Below are 21,260 nucleotides of genomic sequence, written 5' to 3'. Positions count from 1 at the left end.
GTTTCTACGGACTTCAGAAGTCACTGTATGTAGTACCTAAGACAAAAGATGCCTCACCAGCATTTCTGTCCCTAGCACTGTGAGCTTGGTTTGTACGTGCAGGTAGCGAAGGGCTAATAAAATCTGAGTAAGCTTTTCAATGGTTGGCTTTATAAAGGGAGAATATTTGTGTGTGTTTCTGTGTACTGTATGCTGAGGTACCACATCCAAATGACAGGGACTTTTGAGAAGTTTGCCTTTATGGCTACACTTTCCCCTCCCTTTTTTCTTGTTTGTTTGTTTGTTTGTTTGTTTGCTTTTAAAGAGTGAGGGCAGGAGGATAAAAGAGGTTTCTGTGTTATTTTTCCCATCAAGATGAGTGCTCTCTAAGCTTTAGTTGGGTTTCATCACATCGAAGGTGAATCATTGGCCAGATTAGAGCAACTGCTGCAGTTAGTTATTCTATTTACTGAGGTTTACCATCTTTTATTTTGAAGCGGAAAATCAGGTCTAATTTTCTGGTTGAGCTGTTAAATCGCTCTGTGAGGATGCTTTTCTGACCCTCACCTGGCATCTTAGCGTGGTGGCAACAGGGTCCCCTGAAGGGAGTGCCAGTTACTTTGTACTGCTTCTCTCTTCCATCAACCCATGCCTGGATTACCAGTTAACTCCATCCATTTAATAAATTAGTTTTACTATGAGTAAAATATATACTTTTCAGATGGGGGATAAAAGTCTATCAACAAGCATTGTTGAAAGAGAGAGAAATGTGCGTGCATGTAGTTTAGCACATATGAATGGAAAATGATGCTGGGGAGGTCTCCTGTGAAATTACAATCTGTACTGGACTTTATACAGGTTTTAATTGCCTGTAACGCAGTGTAGCTAACCAGTATCCCTGCAAAGACTGGAGCCGTTCACCTGTACAGGACCCTCAGGCTTTAAAAGGACACTGAACTGAGTCAGAAGAAGGTACATCCACAGGGGAGCTGCAAGTCCTGAGGTGAAATAAAGGTTTTACAGGTTATCCAGGTCTAAAGAGTATTTTTCAGCTGTGTTTTTTTTTTTTCTCGCGGAAAATTCTTGCAAATTCAGCTGGCTGCAGAACTGCCTAGGTGAAGGAAAGAAAAAAAGGCAACCTTACATAAACCTTCAAACAATAACAAGAATATAATTTGTATAATTGTGGTAATTTTGTAACATTACAGGTTATGTGCCTGCACATGTGTGCACCTCTTGTTTTATTTTTTTAAAAAACTGTATATTTTTCTGTCAGTAAAACAGCTCTTTAAATATGTGCTGAGAAGTGATTTTGTGAAAACAAGGAGGACTTGGTTACGCCTCAGGTGATGATGGAAACCGCTAACAGAAAATGAAAAGTCACTCACTTTTCACATATTCTTGAAGCTGGAAAACTATTTTTCCCATCCTCCTCCTCCTCCCCCTCTCACCTCAGCTTCGTTCGGGGCTTTCTGAAGTTTTTTTTTTTGGTCCGTGTTTTAAGATGTTTTCGCTGACAGTGTTCAATCTCTCTCCTCCCCACAGCAGCAGCCGTCGTTCCAAGGGAGGAGGTATTACCCTGGCCGAAGGCACCGCTTTCTCTCCATGCTTCTCTAGAGGTGTTCAGATGGGATTAAAGTCCACATGGAGATATGGAAATGGACCAGGAATTTACTCTAAAAAGATGGTCAGCTGGGATTCGGGTTGCCTTATCGGCCTGGTGGTGGTCACCATGGCTGGACTTTGCCTGGCTCGACCTTCGTTTAATTTAGTTGTTGAAGACGCTACGCTGGAACCTGAAGGTAAATCACTCTAGAATCCTTAAATCCGCAAAACGAGTTAATTTTAAATGCCTGAACATCTGAAATAGAAGTCAACATCTTTATGTGCTTTGGTAAATCTAAGGCAAGTAACAGATTAGCCCTCAAGAGTTATGTTTTTTGACTTTTCCTGCTCGCACACGGGCCATGTTCACGCGAGCATGCGTTTATTTAATCTTATGCAAGCAAGTGGTGTCAGTGATTTCACTTGGGACTGTCATCACGTTGTATAATCAAAGAGTGCGGCTGAAAGTTTTCAGGAATGGGTCTTTAAGGAAACCAGTCCGGTGCACTTACATACGTGTTACGTGTTGCTGTCTCGAGGAAGGACACGGCTGTTTGGCTGCGTGTCTCTGATTGCCTTAACCTGAGAAGTTCAGGGAAAAAGAAATCCAATAGTTTTCATGTGGCCTGAATGTTTAATTTTGCCAGGCTGTCTGCAGAAAAAGAGTGTTGCAGCTTTATTGGTGTTTGTACTTGGGATAAATTTCCCTTTTGCTGTTAATATCCAAGAACAATCGGTACAGTGTCTGGATTGCGAGTTCTGGAAGTGTAGATGTTGAGATCTGAATAGCAGGGATTGCAGTTTACTGCTGTGAAAGCAGAGGTTAATTGAGCCCCTCGCACTGGAAGAGGTGTTTTGACAAAAATCTCCTATTTTGAGCCTGCACCTGTTGGTATGTTCTTCCAGGTACATCCGTTCCTCAGGCTTTGCGAAGTGGTTTTCTTCTCTAAGCAGCTAAGGAAGAGCTGCTTGGTTTTTATTGTTGTGAGCTGATTGTATTTAAGAATGATTTCACTGTATTGTGTAGGATCTTTCCTGCTCTCTGAGCACCTTAGGGTGAAAGCGGGGCGTCCTTCATAAGGTTTTATCTGTCCTTTGGAGGAGCGACTAAATTTCTAATAACTCAACTGTCAAACCAATAGAGCATTTCTCATCCGGCAAGCTCGCTGGAGAGAATTTGGCCTTTACACATTCTACTACTGATGTCCACGGATACGGCTTTGTTTTTATTTAATACATTTTCATGCAAAACTTATTTGTTTCTATCCACTGCCTCTAAAAATAGACGTCACCAACTAACACATTTTTAGAATCCGTTCCAAGTACATTTTTATTGATGGCAGGGGATGAACTATTTAGAGACGATGAGCCCTCCTCCCCAGCAAGCGTTCTTGAAAAAAAATTAACAAAGTACAGCAATATTGTCATCTGTCAGCCATAGACGTTGTTGATAGCAAAGATTTTTTTTGTTGTTGTTTTTTCTTTTGAAGGTAACTTGAGAATTAAAAACGAAAGCCCAACTCTCATCACCACTTGCTGTATGATTTGTTAATTGCACATCTGGTGCCTTTTTTGGCTTTTCAGAGGAATGACAAAATCATGAATAATTCTGGTTTCAGATTAGCTGTTTGTAGTGAGGTCCCCTAGTTTTAGGGTTAAATTGGAAAGAATGTGATTGCATGATTGGTGGAGTATTTTACAAGGAGAAGAGTAATATTTTTTTGAATGATACCTGATAATTTTTCACATTTTCAGGGAAAGAATAGCTTCTATTATTTTAAAAAGCACAGTATAAAAATATGTTTCTTCCACAGCGAATATCCAGGGGGTAGAATCTGGGTTTTATCAAAGAGTAAATTGTTAAAACGGTTTTAAAACTTCTTCCCTGGGCAGGAATGTTACTGACATGAAACAATTTTAGATGTGAGAACCCGAATGATTACCAGAAACGAGAAAAAAAACCCACCACGCTTCTAAGTTAATGGTATAATAAGAGCTTTTATGCTGCAGAATTGTGTGGGATTTATATCTGAGATTTGGGAAATAAAACCTCCTTTATGTACTTTGTTAAACCCCTTTAAAAAAGAAAACCTCAAGTTTTTACACAATCACCTTCTCTGGGTTCCATCACTGCCACCCACAAGCTCTCCAAGCCGAAAACAAAACAAAAAACCCTTCAAAAAATCTCTTCAAAGACAAAGCAGACTTCTTTTTTTGATTTAGTAGATGCCAAACATTTTGGCCACAGCTAATCTGGGGAGTCAGGTGCTCTAATAATGTACATTTTCAGCAGGGCTGCTGACTGTGCAGTCATTAGAGCTATGACATTTCATCCCAGCTGAGAAGGTCGACAGGGCCACGACCTTTGGTGACACGTGTTGATCTGTTCCTTAGTCTTCCTTCATGGATATGCCCTAAATTTTGTCCTTTTTTTGATGTATGGTGCCTTTATTGTTACTACTTATCTTAGTGACTCAGAATATTCAAAAAGCTGTATGCAACGTTAACAGGAATTGGATGTGGCTCTTCGTTCCTTTGATTGTAATGGAGAATATCCTCTTGTCTCTTGGCTAAACAGAACTTTGGGGACATTTGCAATCGTTTTCTTAAGAGTACCTGGTTAAGTATGTAGTTTAGTACAAGCAGTTTTTATTTAATAGGGAAATCAACTAGATGGGTCATTGCATGACCTTGTGGTGCATCAAGGTTCTTTGCTTTGGGTTACCTGCAGTTGATCTGATCTCTTTGGTAGCATGTTTTGCTTGGGTGGTTCTATAAAATGCTGGACTGGTTGAGCTCTGGATCTCTCCTGTGACCATCAGATATTGCTCAGGTACATATGGAAGTATTGATGCTGACAATGGGATCTTGAACTATTTTAAAGTCCTTATTGATATCGCGAGTGTTCACTGAGGGCTGGATCCCGAGTGTGGTGGTTACTGGTCGTGGTGCTTTCGTCCTCAAGCTGTGTGAGCAGAAACAGGACCTGGAGGAGTTCGTTTGGGGACTGTCAACTATCGAATTAGAGCTTGCATCAAGCGTTTACGTGTATGTTTTATATCCTAGGGAGTATAAAGACTTTCTGCTTTTAAGTATTTAGGAATAATTCTACCCCAGCGTGTACAAAGGAGCCATTCTCTTTCTGTGTACGCAGGCTACGAAGGCCTTTGATGATAGCCAACATTTCAAAAGGGCTCTGACCGCACACATAGGTTGAAGGGCTACTTTGTGAACTGAATAATTAGTTTAGACATATATTTGATAAATAGCAAGCTCCCCCTTGACCTTCCCTTGCCCAGGCTGTATGTTATCGTTCTGCTGGGTGGCTAATTTAGTGTCCACCCCACATGCGATGCCTTGACACTGTCCTTGGAGCACCCACTCAGAGCCCTCGCCTGGCGCAGTGACAATGTGTTTCAGTTCTCTTAATTTAGGTCAAATTTCAAAGGACTAATTGAAGCTTTCCACAAGGGACAGCCTAATTCTGTGTCCTGTGAAAAACACAGTAGTTCAAAATGGGCTTAAATGTGCATTTGGTAGGTTCCTAGGAGCAGCAGTGAAGGGGAGAGACCTTTTTCCATGGGTGATGGGTGCTTATGGTGGGCTCTGACCTGAGCAACGGCTTGTCATTTGGGTTTTAGCAGAGTCACAGCTATTTGGCTCCAAACAACACAGAAATATAAACACATTCAGTGCCGTACCCAGAGCAATACCTCCCTTTTTGTGAAAAATGTTGGCAGTGCTTAAAGGTTAACATCACCTGTGGTCACAGTGGTTAGCACAGTCCACTTGGAGTTCCTTCATTAGCCACCGTGACCTGCCTGGATTGGGATGTGGGGTCTTGTGAGGTTCTTCCCACGCTCCCTGGGGAGGGCTGCATGTGGAGGGGGGATGCTGTGGTGGTGGTATGACTCCTGGCCCACCCTGGGGTGACCCCATGGGTCTTTTCCCTGCCGGTGCCACCCTGATGCAAGGTTGCAGGGCTGGTGGGACCCTGCACGGTGGTCATCTTCCTGGGACAGGGGCAGAGGAGAAGCACCAGGATGCTGCTTCCAATTTGGTAGGAAAAATAAAGCAAAAAGTTCACCCAGGGTTCCATTGTTACCTTTTTATTTTTAATTTTTTTAACAAGAACAGTGGCTTTGATATCTGCAAATTATGATTAACAATTCAAACTGATGAGTTAAATCAGAAAGGTGGTGATTTTTTTTTTTTTTTTTTTTTTTTTTTTTTTTTTGAAGGAAGGGCAATTATCACAGCCCATTATGGAGGAATGTGACATCCCCACAGCTTCGGGTGAGGGCTGGATGCCCTTTCAGGGATCCGGTTCAGTAAGTTATTTGGCCCGGTACAGGAATTGCTAGCTGAGATTCTGGGGAACTGTACAAGCAGCCAGATTAAATCAGTCTTAATGTGTCCATTCTGCGTTTAAAATCCGCAGTCCTTTAGCAGAGGCATGGTCTTGAGCTGCAGACTAATTGGGCATGGGTAGGGTTGTTATTTACAGTCGGTGTTGATGAGACACTGGGAGTTGGTAATGTGTCAGCGTGGCAACTATTTTGCAAAGTAGCACAAATAATTGCACATTTCAGGCTTATCTGCCATATTTTACAATTGTAGCTTTTTGAAGAAAAAAAAAAAGAGTTAACTTTTAGGAATTTGATTCCTTTAGTGATTTTTTTTTTTTTTTTGAGCCAGAAGATTTTCAAAGATGCTGAGTTTTAGGGTTTTTCATTTTTTTTAATCTTTTTTTTTTAAAAAAAACCACTTGTATAGATAAAACGCCAAACCAGCCACCAACTCCAATGGATACATAGTTTTCTAATCTTAAAATAGCTCCTCCTTGGCAGAGAACTTGCAACAAATTTCAGGCTATAGTAATGTTTTCTTTTTTACAGGCAAGTTACAAACCTTTGGAAGCAGAATTTACAATGAAAATGCTGACGACTCCAGTTATGCAAGGTTGTGTACGCATGAGACGATGGACTATTGTGGTGTTTTAATAATAACCATAGCATAGCTCTTAATGAGCATATTTCTATATCCAGCTTCCCAGCTTCATTAGAATTGATAACTTGCCTTTATACAAATACATTCAAAGATTAGTATTTTCTTAGAATAAATATTTAGTTTAGGAACAGATGGGAGTGTGAGAAAAATACTTCACTGTCCCTTTTTCTATCATTAATAGAGAACATTTTAGTACTAGAAGGGTCAGATTTTTGCATGTTAAACATTTGTGAGTCCTCAAGGTTGAAGGTTTAGAGCGAAAGGGCAGACTTTCTTCAAAGCAGCACTCCTTAGCGATATAAATCCGTGTTTTTAAAGAACCATCACCCACTTGGGCAAGTTAAGTCCTGTCTATTTGTAATAGTGCACCTGGTTTAACTAGAAGAGAAAATTTATTTCAGTGTAGTTAAACAAGTGCAAAATTTGTGCTGAAAAGACATCAGGAACCCAAAACACATCTGAAATGATGAAGGAAGTTTTGAAGCAGTGTGACACCAAGGGTTTGGGACCTGGTCGCAGGCTGGGCTCCTCCATTGCAGATGGGAGCTTCTTCTGTGGAGACGATGGGGATGCACCAGTTTATGTTAGTGGTGGCTGTGGGAAAGTGGACAATACCTCACAGAATCCTAGAGTACCAGGTTGGAAGGACCTCAAGGATCATCTGGTCCAACCTTTCTTGGCAAAAGCACGGTCTAGACAAGATGGCCCAGCACCCTGTCTAGTTGAATCCTAAAAGGGTCCAATGTTGGGGAAACTTGATCTGGCATGGAGCCTGCTGGGGTAAAGTTATCCTTACAGCAATTTGGGAACTGATTTGAAATTCAGATCGTTGAATTTAAGTTCACGCTGTGTTGTTCCTGTAGCGTTTTTTTTGAGAGGGATTTGGCACAGCATGCCCCCAAAATCAGAGATGCCATCTTGTAGTACCCGGGACTAAACTGCCTTTTAAACTGATTGAAAGAGAAGTTGGAGCAACTTTGTGTACAGGCAAATCTTAAATAAAGACCAGATTTGCAAGAGTGCGGCAGCCAACAGCTCCTGTTATAATTACGAAACGTGCGCTGGGAGCGCCGGGCTGTTCTGGAAGTTTGGCCCTTTGGGTTTCAGTTGGAGTTGAGACGTCAGCAAAAAACTGCGTCGGCATTTACTGCTCGGGGACTGCGCCTCTCAACGGGGACAGCTGCAAAATGAGATGTTCTGGGTACATATTTTGGTGGATTTTTAAAAAAAAAAAACCTTTTAAAAACTGCTTACAATTCATATACTAATTATGTACATCTCCAGGTTATCCTTTCCCATCTCTTAATTGTCACTGCTGTGGTTTTTTGTATGTTTGTTTGTTTTTGAAAAAGAACCCTTTTTTTTAGGGGTTTGATTTTCCTGGACCTAGTTCTGAGAATCAGAGTAGTCAGCACCTGGTACAGAGATGTGTCTCGTGGGTTTCACTTTCTGCTGGTTCAGGTCCTTTTGCTGCCTGTCACCACACAAATGACATTATCCGTATCAAAAAGAGGGACATAAAGGCAAACCAAGCACTAGCTGAACTCTACCGTGCCGCTTCCTTCACTTGCCATGCCATTATTATTTTAATTGTATTTTTAAAATGACTGTAAGTGAAAGCATTTGGTGAACCTCAGCGAAGCCGAGGAGTTGTGAGATCTGACCTACTTTCATTCCCCTCCTCACATGCCGTTGCAAGTTGTGTGTAATTATTGCTTTTCCTCCCCCGCAAAAGAACTGGCTCATCGGTTTGGGACATTAACCGATGTCGAGCAGCCTCGCAACACTTTGCCTTACGGTAGCAAAGGCACAGGAACTGAGAGGAGGGGAAAATTCCTTTGTACCAAGGAAACGGGCTCGTGTTTGTGAGGGTGTACTGGGAAGGGCGATGTGCTGGGGACTGGAAGGGAGAAAAAGGAGGATGAAAAGCTGGTTGGAGAGGAGAAAATCATATTTTGTTTGTATTTTACTTTTTTTTTTTTTTTTCTCTTACCTTTTCATGAGTTTCTGTTTTGGAAGGAGTTTTGTGATGTGGTAGTTCCCACCTCGGGCTTTCTCCCAGGGGGCTGGTGGCTGTTTCTCAGTAGGGTTGGGAGTTGGGTGCTGGGGCTGGGCATGCCTGACCGGGATGGGTCTGTAGGAGGTTAAATTGCGGTTGGATGGAACAGGGCTTGACCAGAGCAACCGTGCTGCAACTTAGTTTTGCACGTAATAAAACGTTGTGGTGTAGAAAAGCTACATAAGGTTCATGGTCCTCTTTCTTCAGCCTTGGGCTGCGGGTGTGCAGGGCACAGGTGAGCTGGGCAGCAGAGCAGAGCCTGCTTTCGTGGGACTCGCTTTGCCAGTTCGTGAAGTGCCCTGCTCAGTGTCTCCGTGTTGCAATGTTTAATTTGTTTCAAGGAAAGCAATATGATTTATGGTTCTGAAAGCCGCCCAACAGTTCTTAAAAATCATTTTGCAACCCCAGTTTAAATTTTGAGCGGTTTCTTGAGCTTGGCTCTATTAAACATAGTTTAATCATGAAAAATAATCCTGTTTAGATATTACAGTGTTGAAATACACAGATTTATCTGATACTGTTTGCTCACAGGTATTTCAGCTGTGCAGGATTAACATGGAGGCTCTGTAATAAATCTGCAGCGCACCACTGCTCGGTAATAGCCCTTCTCCGAACAATTCAGAAGCATTTGAACCATCTTCCATTAGTGTGGCAAAGTGCCCACAGCCACTGCTGCAGTGGGGAGTGACGGAGGTGTCAGCAAGTTAAAAATAACCCTTGCCATGTAAATGGTTGTGGGCCACCTGGAAGTGCAGGTAGCCAGCCTAGCTTTTAACTTCAGGGCTTGTTCTGCTGCTCCTTCCTTGTCCCCAGGTACCACTGGTGATGCTTCTTGGTGTGGAGCTGGAGTTAAATTAGCTCTGATGCCTTTTGACTAGATGTTGCTCTTGGTTGGTCTGGTATGTCTTGAAGCTTTGAAGTATTTGGAGAATATCCACTGGTTGTGGATAGGACTTTCAAAAGGCTGGGGGGGATGTTTTGGGGGATATTGTTTCCAGTGACTTTTTTTCAAATCCCACTTTAGGAAGTGAGAGAAGATGAATTTCAAGGGAACAGGCAAGATGAGACTTCCAGACGAGCTGCTAAAATTAAGAGGATTTGTATAGTCAAGTAAAAATGGGACCGCGTACAAAAGAAACAACTGCTGACTTGCTTATAGGGAATCTGAATGGATGTTCTCTGCATCCAGAACTAACATTTGAACATGAAATTGTGCAATTTTTAACCTCGCAGTTTTAATTTCTTTCTTTTGCTTGTTAAGTAGTTATAGTTCTGAGTATGGCCTTTGGCAAACCTGGAAGAAAAAGTTTGTGTTTTTATGTTTTGATTTATGCTATATTCTGCTATGTTTTCATGTTGCTCTTGAAATGCAAATAAAGAACCTGAAAAAAGCTACAGGTTGGAATAGATGCAAGGAAATACTAAAACCAAGAAAAATCCTTTGCGACTAAATATACATGCTCACACTTTTTCCCAAGGCTGTATGTCTTATAAGGGGCCTTTCCCAAGCAGAGCTTAACGCGAAGTTGGACAATGGGAGTTGATTAAATTGCTCTGCCACTTGGTTATGTGCAGTCAGGAAGATTTGATGTTCTGCTGTTGCTGAAAGTAGAAACAGTGAGAAAATGATCCTAGTCTTGGATTCTGCTTTTGAGAGAGAGAAGGTTAATTTTACTTTTTTTTTTTCCAGCTTTTCATTTGAGGTTCTGGCAAAAGGTGATACATTTCCCCGTTGTATTGTATAATAGATTACATGAGAAGCCTTTTCTGTAATGAGATTGAAGAGTAGTTAATTATTTTTGAGATTGTGTTACATGTGTGTTAGGTTTGTATTGTACTCCCCAGAACACTTAGCACAGAGACTATCACTCTATTACTTTATAGGCAGCTGATGGAGCTTACGGCTTGAACAGAAATGGTCAAGATTTGGTGCCTGGAACCAAAAGGTTCAAATCCTGAAGGTGGCCTGTAGTTTCTCATCATACTGATGAAATTATAAAAGGCAGCACAATAATTTTGGGGATTTTGGTGTAGCTGCTCAAGGCTGGGGGTGTTTTCTCCCTCCCTGGTTACCAAGTCTTTGTGCAGAAGGCGTACTGATGCTTTGCTGTTTCTTGCTCTGTCCTGTACCTGGCGATAAATCCTCTGATGACTGTTGTATAAAGAAGTCTTCATCCTGCAAGGAGCAGACCGTGAAGAATGGGGACAAACAGGAAGAAATTGCAGGGCAGTTCCCAGCAGCGGGAGGTGGCCTCGCTGGTCTCTCCGCTGTTTACTTTGAACTTGGCATGCTCTGAGTCTTCCCTGGCTTGGCTTCCAAAAGCATAAAGCACACAGCCAAGCCCATGAGCATGTGATACTTGGCATTTTTGATGCATGTTGCGTGGCCATGTAGCCATAACTCAACGATCACAACTATAAAGACAGGTAGGAGCAAGCAGGCTACAAGTTGTAGGAATTTTTAATCTCTGCACGAAGTCTAGACAAGTACAACTTCTTTTTTTTTTTTTTCCTTTTGAGAAGGAATTGTCGTCTTTTAACCACAGGATGAGACACATCAACCCAACTTCTTTGCAGCCGTCAAAGCCATGCTGAAATAGTTCATGCACCTCGCCCCATGTCAGCCAACACACCAAAAAGGCAGGGGACCTCATGAGGTTTGCCCTCTCCTGCTGGGTGTGATGTGGCCCGTGTGTCTGTAGCCAGGGCTAAATGCGGCCTGGGGGTAGTTACCTCAAGGAGCTGCAGTTCCGTTAATTGCTCTTCTGCCAAAGAGTGTTACACAAGGCAGATAGATGTGATTATGTGGGAATAACTTTTGAGGTGCATACGCAGAGCTTTTCTCTTCACAAGTGGTGAAACTCTTTGCTGCTCACCAGAATTATTTATTTTTCTAAGTCTTCAAAGCTTAGGAAAACAAGTGAGTGCAGTGTAATATTTTCCCCTACCCATGATGACATTGGCGAGTGCTTCAATTGGAGGAGATTCACTTCTTTTTATGGTCTTAGTCTATGTAACGCTCAATAAGAGTTGACATGATGCTGGAGGTCCACGCTATAGCAGGTCAGTGTGGTTGGAAGCTACACGCTTGCTAGAGCACCAGGCATGTATTATGTGGCAACACTTTGTTTTGCAAGTTTTCCCTTCCAGGGCAAAAGGATTCTTCCTGCTCCTTGGATTTTTATTTTTTTTTAGTCTATTTTTGTCTCTTGTCCAGCCATCAGATGAGTAGGTCCTTAAAGAATAAGGATAACAGGGTTAAAGAAGATGCCAGGGAAAAACATCTCAATTTATTTTAGAGAGTCTGCTGCTTAGCACTTTGTGGAAGACACTGCTTTCAAATAGAGCAGCCCAGGAGCTTGTTTTAAAGGAACAAGTGAATGTTTAGAATCCGCTGCATATTTATGTTTGTATCTATCGGGGATATCTCTTTGATGCTTTGTGTTTGATGAAGCTTTTCTACAAGGTCTAGATTTTTTTTGTCAAATTTGAACAATTAATGTTTTTATACATTGGAGAGAGGGGAGAAATGATTCCTGCTCTTTGGAGTGTTGTTCAGTGACAAAGGTTTGGTTTTTTTTAAATTTTTTTGTTTGGGTTTTTTTAATTTTTTTTTTTTTTTTTGTATATTAAAATTACAGAGGGAACTGTAGTAACTTGGAAAGGAAAGTATTTTATCAGAACAGAGACTTCCTGATGATGCCTGGCGGAGGCAGAGCTGGGCAGAGCTGGCAGCTAGTGGACGGAAACGCAGTACAAATAAGTCAGCAGGAATCCAGAGACTTTGGAGGAGCAGATGGATGAGTTGCAAATGCTATTCTGTCCCCCTTTGTATAAGGAGACGTGCTCAGCCTCTGTGGCTTTGGTTTGCTGTTGGCTAATGGGAGTCACTGTGGCCAGGAATGACTCTTTGCTTGTTTAAACTGGTGGCTGTCTCTTTTTGTAGGCTGAATTTATCATCCATCACCAGAAAAGAACATGGAGCTACTGTTAATAATAGCCTGCCAACTTCAATTGAGGGAGAAGCCCATCAGCTTGTTGCTGAGAGGTGGGAGGGAAGGTTGCAGACCTGAGTGATGATCCCTAGGCATCCTGATCCTGCAGAGGCTCCTTCCTGGAGCAAGCAGAAAGCCTTGGGTTCTGCTCCCAAAGCCATGGGGCCCGTGGCTATTCTGCTTCAGGCATAGCTCGACGGCCCCGTTCCATGTGGCTCATCCAGCCTGGTCCTGCTGGACCTTCCTCAATGGCAGGACAAACAGGAGAAGGGGTAGGAGAAGCAGGAGCGGTGGTAGTGGTTGGCAGCCTGGTGTTCCCCGTGGAGACATTCAGTTTTGCAATGAACCTCCTGGATTCTTGACGGGTCAGGTCTGTTGACCCTTCTGGGCACACTGTGGTGAGTGTTTAGTTATTTACTAAAGCCTTTTGAAGGGAAAGTGGCTTGATGGGGTCTGAGGCTTTTGTGTAATGGAGAGTTGTGTGAGAATCTTTGCTGGGGTTAGCTATTAGCTGATTGTTAGTTATTTGGCTCTGTAACTAAGTAACTAAATGCCTTGAGCCTTAAGATAAGCAGCTCTTTGTTAAACATTTTAATAAATGGAGACAAATAATAATAATTTAAAATCTAAGGAAGTGTAAATCTCCCGTTTCAGTGACCGAATCTTGAACAGCAGCGTGATTTGGAATATAATTGCTTATCTCATAATAATCTGAAATAGAGCGTTCAGAATGTCCCCAGCCCTCTGTTGTGGCCGTGGCTTTTGTACAAACGGTATTTACTCCATTTGATGGCTGGATGGCATAAACCATGCTGCGAGACTGTATGAGCAGGCAAGGAAAAAGTTCACGTCTGTTTATTTAACAGCAGCATGGTTTTCCATGGCGGTATTGTTCAATAGCTCCACCTATAAAGTTAAAATACATTGTGTGCACCGCTATTACAAATAAGGATGTAGCTGAGAGCAGACAATAGCAGAAGCAATGTGCCCTCCCTCGTCCCCCAGTGTTTAAGAGCACCACCAGGAATTTTATGCGTGCCTTTGTTGCTTGTTTGTTTTTTCAGAGGTGATGGACGGGTGTTATTCACATCAGGTAATGCACCTTTGCAGTAGGAACTAATGCTACAATTATAGGATTTGCAGGAGAACCTGCTAAGAAAGGCATCTCGTGCCGCCTTCCTGTGGCCGTGCAGAGCTTGCCCAGCAAAGGGCTGATGTACAGGCTGATGGTGGTGGCTGAGGGATGGAGTTTCAAGGCAGAGGTTCAGAGAGGGCTGGAGGAGCATGGATGTGATACCAGATCGTCAAGCCTTGCTTGGTGCTGCAGGCTCTACAGGGCTACTGCCCCCTTCTCCCATCCGGCTATTTGCACTAAGGGAAAATTCAAGAGGGATGCAGGCGAAAACACCAGAGGATGGGTACGAGTGAGGGCTGAGCAAACTTTGCAGCTTTATTTCTCTGGTACGCTCAAAAAACGTGGAAGCAGGGAAAGAATCCTGATGTCAGCCCCAGGGGAACAATTGATATGATTGTTCAGCGTTCCCATGAGCTCAACATTTGTCCCTAAATTTCAGAGCAGTGTAAAAATCCTCATGAGGTGTCCTGGAGAGAGAGTTAACTTTGCAGCGTACGTTGTTTATGTGGTGCTGGGAATTTTTTTTTAACAGTTTAAACTGGTTGATTTTCGCAGCGAAGCTGTTGGGCGGACTCATGCCTCAGAATCCCACCTGTTCTCTGTTTGCTTTTGGGCACCATTTCAAACCCACACTGGAAAAAGTTTATAGGCAAACATTATAAAAAGTGACAGTCTTAAGTGCTGCTACATTCTAGTTTGGCAACACAAAGGCTTACCTGAAATAACTCACTATTTCCAAACATGACTTCATTATTTCATGACAACACTCTGTGCTGTATCTTCCCTGATACTCAAGAGAGAAAGAAATGGAGGAGGATAATATTTACCAAATGCTAATATCTATTTGAAAGTTGTTTTTCTTCAGTATACTAGTAATTCTCCTTATAAAAGGATTTTTTTTCTAATTTTGAAATAAATTGCTGTTCTTGAGTTTGAATTTGGATTTGTATTGAGAGACTCAGTGTAAATTTGGAGATAATAGTTAAAAAGGACAGGATGGGAGGCAGAAAACTATTTTCTTTGTAATTGTATGAGAGCAACCGATCTGCCCAGGAGGACCCTGTGACCATCCTGCAAGTTTCCTGGGGCTCCTCAGCAAAAGCCACTAATGCACTTAAAGGAGGGTTGAGTTATCTTCACCCTCAGTGGCTTTTAAAAAGTTTAAACAAAGACGTTTTTAAAGACTCCTGTACAGTGTTGGCACAGCGTAAACTCCGTAAAAGAAATTTTCTTTGCAGGTAGAGCATTACAAAGAAGTCTTAAATACTTCAAAGAAAATTAGCTAGCTGGCTTCAGCTACTTTTTTATTATTTTACAGTGGAATCTGAATTAAAAAAAATCTCAAGCAGACTCAAATATAGTCATTACTGTTAGAAAATATATGTAGAAAGGAGCCCTTACTCCTTCTGGAAATTAACAGCATAGCATAGTGCTCAGTGAAACACCTGCACTGCAGATCGTGCAGATCGGTGAGACTGAATTATAAGGAGTATAAAGCTGTATTGTAGCTTGTCCTAGACTTTGAGCTGGAACTTTGCATACTAGAAAGTTGAGAGACCTTGTTATAAAATCTAAATCCAAGAATCTTTACAGTCTTCATAACTGGTCTTGTTTAAATGGCTCTATGTACTTGTCCTGCCCACCTTCTTGATGTGATGCGTGTGTCAAATCTGTTGTTTGAAAAAATATATTTGCACTAGGGAAAAAGCCAGGAGGAGCTTTGCAAGGGCACATCCCTGGATGTGTTCCCCTTGGCTTCGAGCAAACTCCCACTGAACTCCCTGAAATGACATGATTCCAGGATGAGTGGGAGGAGAAATTGGGCACGCTGTTTTCAAGGGCATCCATATAACCCAATACTTAAATGCACGAGTGTCCCCCTGTGGTGGCCTCTTCTGGTGCTCATAGAATCATAGACTGTTTTTGAGTTGGAAGGGACTCATAAGGATCATGAAGAGTCATAGAATTGAGAAGCTGTGGCTGCCCCATCCCTGGAGGTGTTCAAGGCCAGGTTGGATGGAGCTCTGAGCAACCTGGTCTGGTGGGAGGCGTCCCTGCCCAGGGCAGGGGGTTTGGAACTAGATGATCTTTAAGGTCCCTTCCAACCCAAACCATTCTGTGATCATTAAGTCCAACTCCCTGCAGGACCACCTGAAGCTGAACTACTGTCAGAGCTTCAGCATTTCCAAACTCCTGTCCACAGGCTAGCTCAGATGTGACGCTTGTTTCAGACTTCTCTGTTGAAGGTGTGACACAAGCAATGAGAACACCGTGTCCAAGGACAAGGAACACAGGTTTCAGGGTTTCGATATTCTTAGAAGCAAGGGTGGACACTGAGGAGTCGCCTGTTCTAATATTCCCTCAGACTCTCAAACAAACAGAAAGAGGCGTGTGTTTTATTTATATGTGCACAGAGGGGTGCACAGTTGGTGCCTGCGTGGGGAAGGATGTGTGCCGGGGAGCAGCTGTCTGTGCGGTGTGACCCTCCTCCTGAGCAAACAGAAGATGCCTTCATGCTGCTCTCCCTTATTTGCTTTTCATGCCGGCACTGGTGAGGCCAGGAGGCTCATGGGAGAGGGATATTGTGGTTGGAGGGAGAAACCAGTTACAAAAGCAGTCCCTATACTGGGCACAGCTCGAGTGTGGTATAGGTGTGGTGTGGGGAGTCCCTCCACCCTGTGCCCAGTCATCCTGGGTGCCCGGGGCCACGGTTCCCTTCTCCCTGCTCGGAGCTGGCCTCGGAAGGGGGTGGTGAAGCCCCAGTAACTATAGGCAGATGTAGTTTTCCAAGGATGTTTTTTTGGAAAAAGACTGTGGTTTGACATTCTTCTCGTTATTTAGTTACAAAAGGGAACTGATGGATGAGCCATTTTGTTTTGAACTTCTGCGTATGCTGTGACTTTGAAAGCTTTGTTTGTGTTCCCAGGTTTCTGCTGTGTTCTGTTCAGGAGAGGCTGTGAAATAAGAAATGAAGAAAAAAAAAAAAAAACCATTAAAGAAAAAAGTTACTGTCACTGGGAGCAGAGTTGGCAGTGTAGAAGGCAAATATACTTTGGGAAAGGTGCAGGGAGGAAAAAAAAAAGGATATAATATATGCTGTGTTTAGGAAGTCATGTTTATTAGCTTAGCTAGTGAAGGGGTTTTTGGCCATCGTTTTTGGCCAAAAACGGCCAAAAACCGTTTTTCTTTTCTTTTCTTTCTCTTTTTAAATTTGTTTTCTTTTAAAAAATCGGAAGGGGAAAGATAAATGTTTGTTCAAATCATAGACACAAATGCTAAGATATAAAACTCCATTTGCTTTTTGAACTCCTCTGGCACCTCTAAATCCGTTGAAGCCCCCGGGTTCAGCAGCACTCATCTCCCCAGGGCTGGCTTGCTGTGACCAGTGAGAAGGGTAGTGCCTTTGCGTGACACTTGGGACAAGGCACGTGCCGAGACACCAATCAAAAGAGGCTGAGCTTTCTTTGTGGTGGACTTCTTGAAAATAAAGCCTATCCCATACCTGCATATGGTTCAGTTTTACGAGACAGGTTGCTGGGCTAATCTGGATGCAACTTTTTTATTGAACGTAACTTGATTTCTGTGGATGAAAAGGGCCCTCACTGACTTTTGTTGGAAATTCTCTCCTTTCCCTTCTCTTTCCTCTTTTTCCTCCTTTCCTTCCACCTTCGCAGAGCCGCCAACCAAATACCAAATCTCTCAGCCAGATGTATATTCAGCACTTCCAGGAGAACCGCTTGAGTTGCGCTGTCAATTGAAAGACGCCGTCATGATCAGTTGGACTAAGGATGGGGTCCCTTTGGGGCCCGACAATAGGACAGTGATTATTGGGGAGTACTTACAAATTAAGGATGCTACACCCAGAGATTCGGGCCTCTATGCTTGCACTGCTGTTAGGACCCTAGACAGTGATACTCTGTACTTCATTGTAAATGTTACAGGTGAGTGAGTTAAACATAGGTTTTTTTGCATGTAGAAGCTGTAAAATGTGATATAAAGACACATTTTGATTTAACGTGAAACAGTCCACTCGGGCACAGTGAAGCTGAGCTGAGTTCTGTAGTTAATTCAGGTATTTTCCCCCTTGTCCTGACCCTGAAAGGGACTCTGTATATATTCCTTTTACTTCACGGGTTCTATAGTGATTAACAGCTGCTGAGTAGCCCTCTGTTTTATGCCACTATGACAGTATTAAATTATACAGTCACTGTGATGATGATAAAGCCAGTAAAATGAACACAAGTTTTTTCACATCGCATCAGAAGAGGAACAGGGGTGTCCTACATCCTTTAAGTTTAGAGAGAAATTGTTCTGGAGACACTCAGTTCTGCTCAACTGAATGTCTTGAAGAAAAATAAAAATTGTAAGTGGAAAGAGATTTTTTTGGAGTTAGCAAACTCCCTTTGGTAACTGTAGCATTTCAGGATTATTAGCTAGTTTTGTTAGCATTTTATAAGAATAACACACATTTTGTGACTGGATTTTCTTTTTCTATAGCTTCTGCACAACTAACACAACATCTGTTCTCCCTGGTAGATAATCTAAGATGTAGCGTATTGGTTTATTTGTCTGTAAAAATAGGCCGGTTTAAAGACTTGATTATTTTTAATGTGCAGATGCTCTTTCCTCTGGGGATGATGAAGATGACAATGATGGGTCCGAGGACTTTGTGAATGACAGCAACCAGATGAGTAAGTAACAGCGAGCTGCCAGAAGTCACTGTAGCAAGATCCACGTGGCAAATAATGTCCCGTCTCTCGCGCTCCTGCCTTCAGAGCTTCTTGATTGTTAACTGCATGGGCTGTAAAATAGTCGTATCTTTGTCTTTCTCTGTTTTCTGTTTCACGTAGTCCATAACTTGGAAAAGAAAAAGAAAAATAAACTAATATTCTTCTGAACACGCTTTACTGGTCTGTACTTTCTTTCTCCCTTCTTGCTAGCTTTTCTGTGGTTTCCTTTCTCCTTGAAGTTCAGTCTTTGGTTTAGCCTCTCTCTAGCTTTCCCTGAACCTGAGCTGAAATTTAACAGAAGCAGCAAAGGTCCAGCTCGCTTTGTTAAAAGGTGGTATGGAAACTTTAAAAATAAAATTAAGTTGTAACGAGGCAAATCCTTCGATCCTTAATCTTGGCAGAAATCTCCCTGGGGAGAATGAATTTGGAGACAATGAGGTTCTTTTATCTGCAAAGGACCTCAAGGTTTTGTCGCAAAGAAAGCAATCCAGCACTAAACCCACATTTTATGTTACTTATGCATGATGAAAATGGGCTAAAAGAGTTTTAAACCTATCCGAATGTTAAACTTCGGTCCCTTCAGAGAATTTGGAAAGCTATTAATAGGCTCTAAATAGAGCAGTTGCTAAGAAAAAAAATATGTAAAATTCATATTGGTTCCTTATGCCCCTATGCACTGTTGCAAAATCCCCGTGGTGCCTGGTAGTTTGCTATCGCTCGTGCTTCGTAAAGTCAATAACAGGCAGAACACAGAAATCCTTCACCCGAGATGTCAGGTAGTTGCCGAACTCCATAGCCAGGTAGTATATTTTCTCCTCAGCCTGATTAGTAATTAGCAGCTCTACTGTATGCTCGAAACACTTGCTGAGATGATAAAGTCAGGAGCCTGATTTCAGCTCCTCTAGTTAGTCGCTGTTGTATACGACTGCCCCTGGTCTGAAGCTGTGAAACATTAGATGCTATTTAAAATGATATAAGTTCTTAGCTGCCTGTTTGGCCCCTGCCATCTGTTAGTGTGATTAGCCTGGCCTGATTCACAGGTGCAGCTTGAAGTGGCTGAGATTAAGCAGCTGGAGGCTGCTCTGACAAAGGAATGTCGTGGCAAAGATAATTGGCGAGTTTGGGAAAGGGACGCTGCTTTTAAAAGAACTTTTCTGGGCAAAACCAACCAACCTGGGCAACGTTAGCATTTTCCCCTGGAAGGGACTCGTGGGTAGAAATTCCTTTTAGGAAACATCCCTATGTCTGTTATCGCTTCAGAGCTGGTCAGAAAAAGGGCTTGCAATATTTTTGGTGTGTTAGCGAAGACAATCATGCATCTAACCCTGATGGCTTTGGAGATTCACTGTGAGCGCAAGTGGATTCTGGAAGTGCCTATGGCGAGAGAAAAAGGAAAAGGACCTGATCTCAAGGCATCTGTGCTCTGTAACATCGTGGTGAGGAACCCTGCCCTTCCACACAACAGGGAAGAACTATCCCGTGGTGTCCTCTGTAACACAAGTGATGTCCTTGTAATGGGAGCTATCATTTTAAGCTACTGTTAATCAATCTTGATTCAGGAGCTGCTGAAAGGCCATTGATGATTTCCGTCCGCCAGGGACAGGCTGTGTACTTTAGCAGGGGTCAGTCGCACTTTCCCTGCTCAAAATGAAAGATGCCTCTAGAGCATGAACGTTCAAACATCTCAGACGGCGGGGAGAGCACCAGCTCTTGCGGTGCGGAGGGGAGGAAACTGCAAGAAGACAGATTGCTCCTGAGCGGAGCATTGTACAAACAAGTCCTCGTGAGATTGCACTTATCGAGGTGCCCAGGAACTTCTCGCAAGCTTCAGAGGGGCACAGGGAGCAGAGCGGTCATCCTCCTCATGCCTGGGAGCTTGGCAGGAAGAACCGGAACCGGAGGAATGATCATGGCACTGCATCCCTACAAACCATCTGTTTTCAATGAGAAGTCGCATCACAGCAACTTGGTTGGATTAATACAACTTTGCTGAAAGAGAGTTGTGATTTGGCAAGATCAGAGCTGCATGGAAGCTGGGATGGGACCAAAGCTTGCGTATCTAGCGTCTCTTAAGCCTTCCCATCAGTATTATTTGGTATTCCCCTTCTAGATTTTTATATCTAGTTTAAGAAACTGTTGCAAGACAGAGTGAAGAGTGAATGAGGAGTTGAGGAATAGCCTCCCTGAGCCTGCCGTGTGGCAGATGTGTAGTGGCCAAGTGTCCTTTACCGCCTTCTCCTGCCTGGGGAAGTCCAGGCTCTCACGAGAGCCCCTGCTTGCTGCTCTGTAAGAGAAGAAGTCTTTAAGTGTTTCCTGAATCATGGTTTGAGCTTTGCAGATCTAAAACAATTTAACTGATAATTTACATGCAAATTACAGCTGTGATCATTAAGGATAAGCAATGGAAATTGGCCTGGTTATGCCTTTACTGATGGAAACAAAAGGCCATAGTCTTCAAAGGTTGTTGCTTTTTGATGAAACAATTCTGATAAAGTCCAGCTGTCCTGGCATGTTAATTATGATGTGATGAGGCAGGAAATGGCTGTAGTGCCTTCCACAGGAAACTGAACCTTGGCATTCTCATTCCTGCATATTTAAAACTAAAGCAAACCTTTTAGAGCTGTTTTATTTACGATGGTAAGTATTCTTTTAAGCTTTTTTTTTTTTATTTTCTTTGCCTCTGTTACAAATATATTTTCAGAGGCCAAGGTTTTCCAGTGCAGGCAGTGAGGCTGTTGAGGAAATCT

General features: G+C 42.6%; 1 protein-coding gene across 3 annotated transcripts in view; it reads left to right on the top strand.

The window, feature by feature from the left end:
* The first annotated feature begins 1,615 nt into the window (after positions 1-1,615).
* The window catches only part of FGFR2 (fibroblast growth factor receptor 2), an 80,730-nt gene continuing 61,085 nt past the window's right edge, over positions 1,616-21,260 (top strand). Inside the window, exons 1-3 of one of the 3 annotated variants that reach the window (XM_074158944.1) lie at positions 1,616-1,781; positions 17,458-17,724; positions 18,400-18,474. In XM_074158944.1, coding sequence (XP_074015045.1) covers positions 1,664-1,781; positions 17,458-17,724; positions 18,400-18,474 — 460 coding nt within the window. In that variant the 5' untranslated portion in view covers positions 1,616-1,663. The remainder of the gene's footprint in view (positions 1,782-17,457; positions 17,725-18,399; positions 18,475-21,260) is intronic. The other 2 variants (XM_074158943.1, XM_074158942.1) reach the window with 2 other exon arrangements.

Source organism: Numenius arquata, chromosome 15, assembly GCF_964106895.1.
Source record: "Numenius arquata chromosome 15, bNumArq3.hap1.1, whole genome shotgun sequence".
NCBI lineage: Eukaryota > Metazoa > Chordata > Aves > Charadriiformes > Scolopacidae > Numenius > Numenius arquata.
The sequence above is the reverse complement of the archived record's forward strand: the minus strand, read 5'-3'. Positions and strand labels throughout refer to the sequence as shown.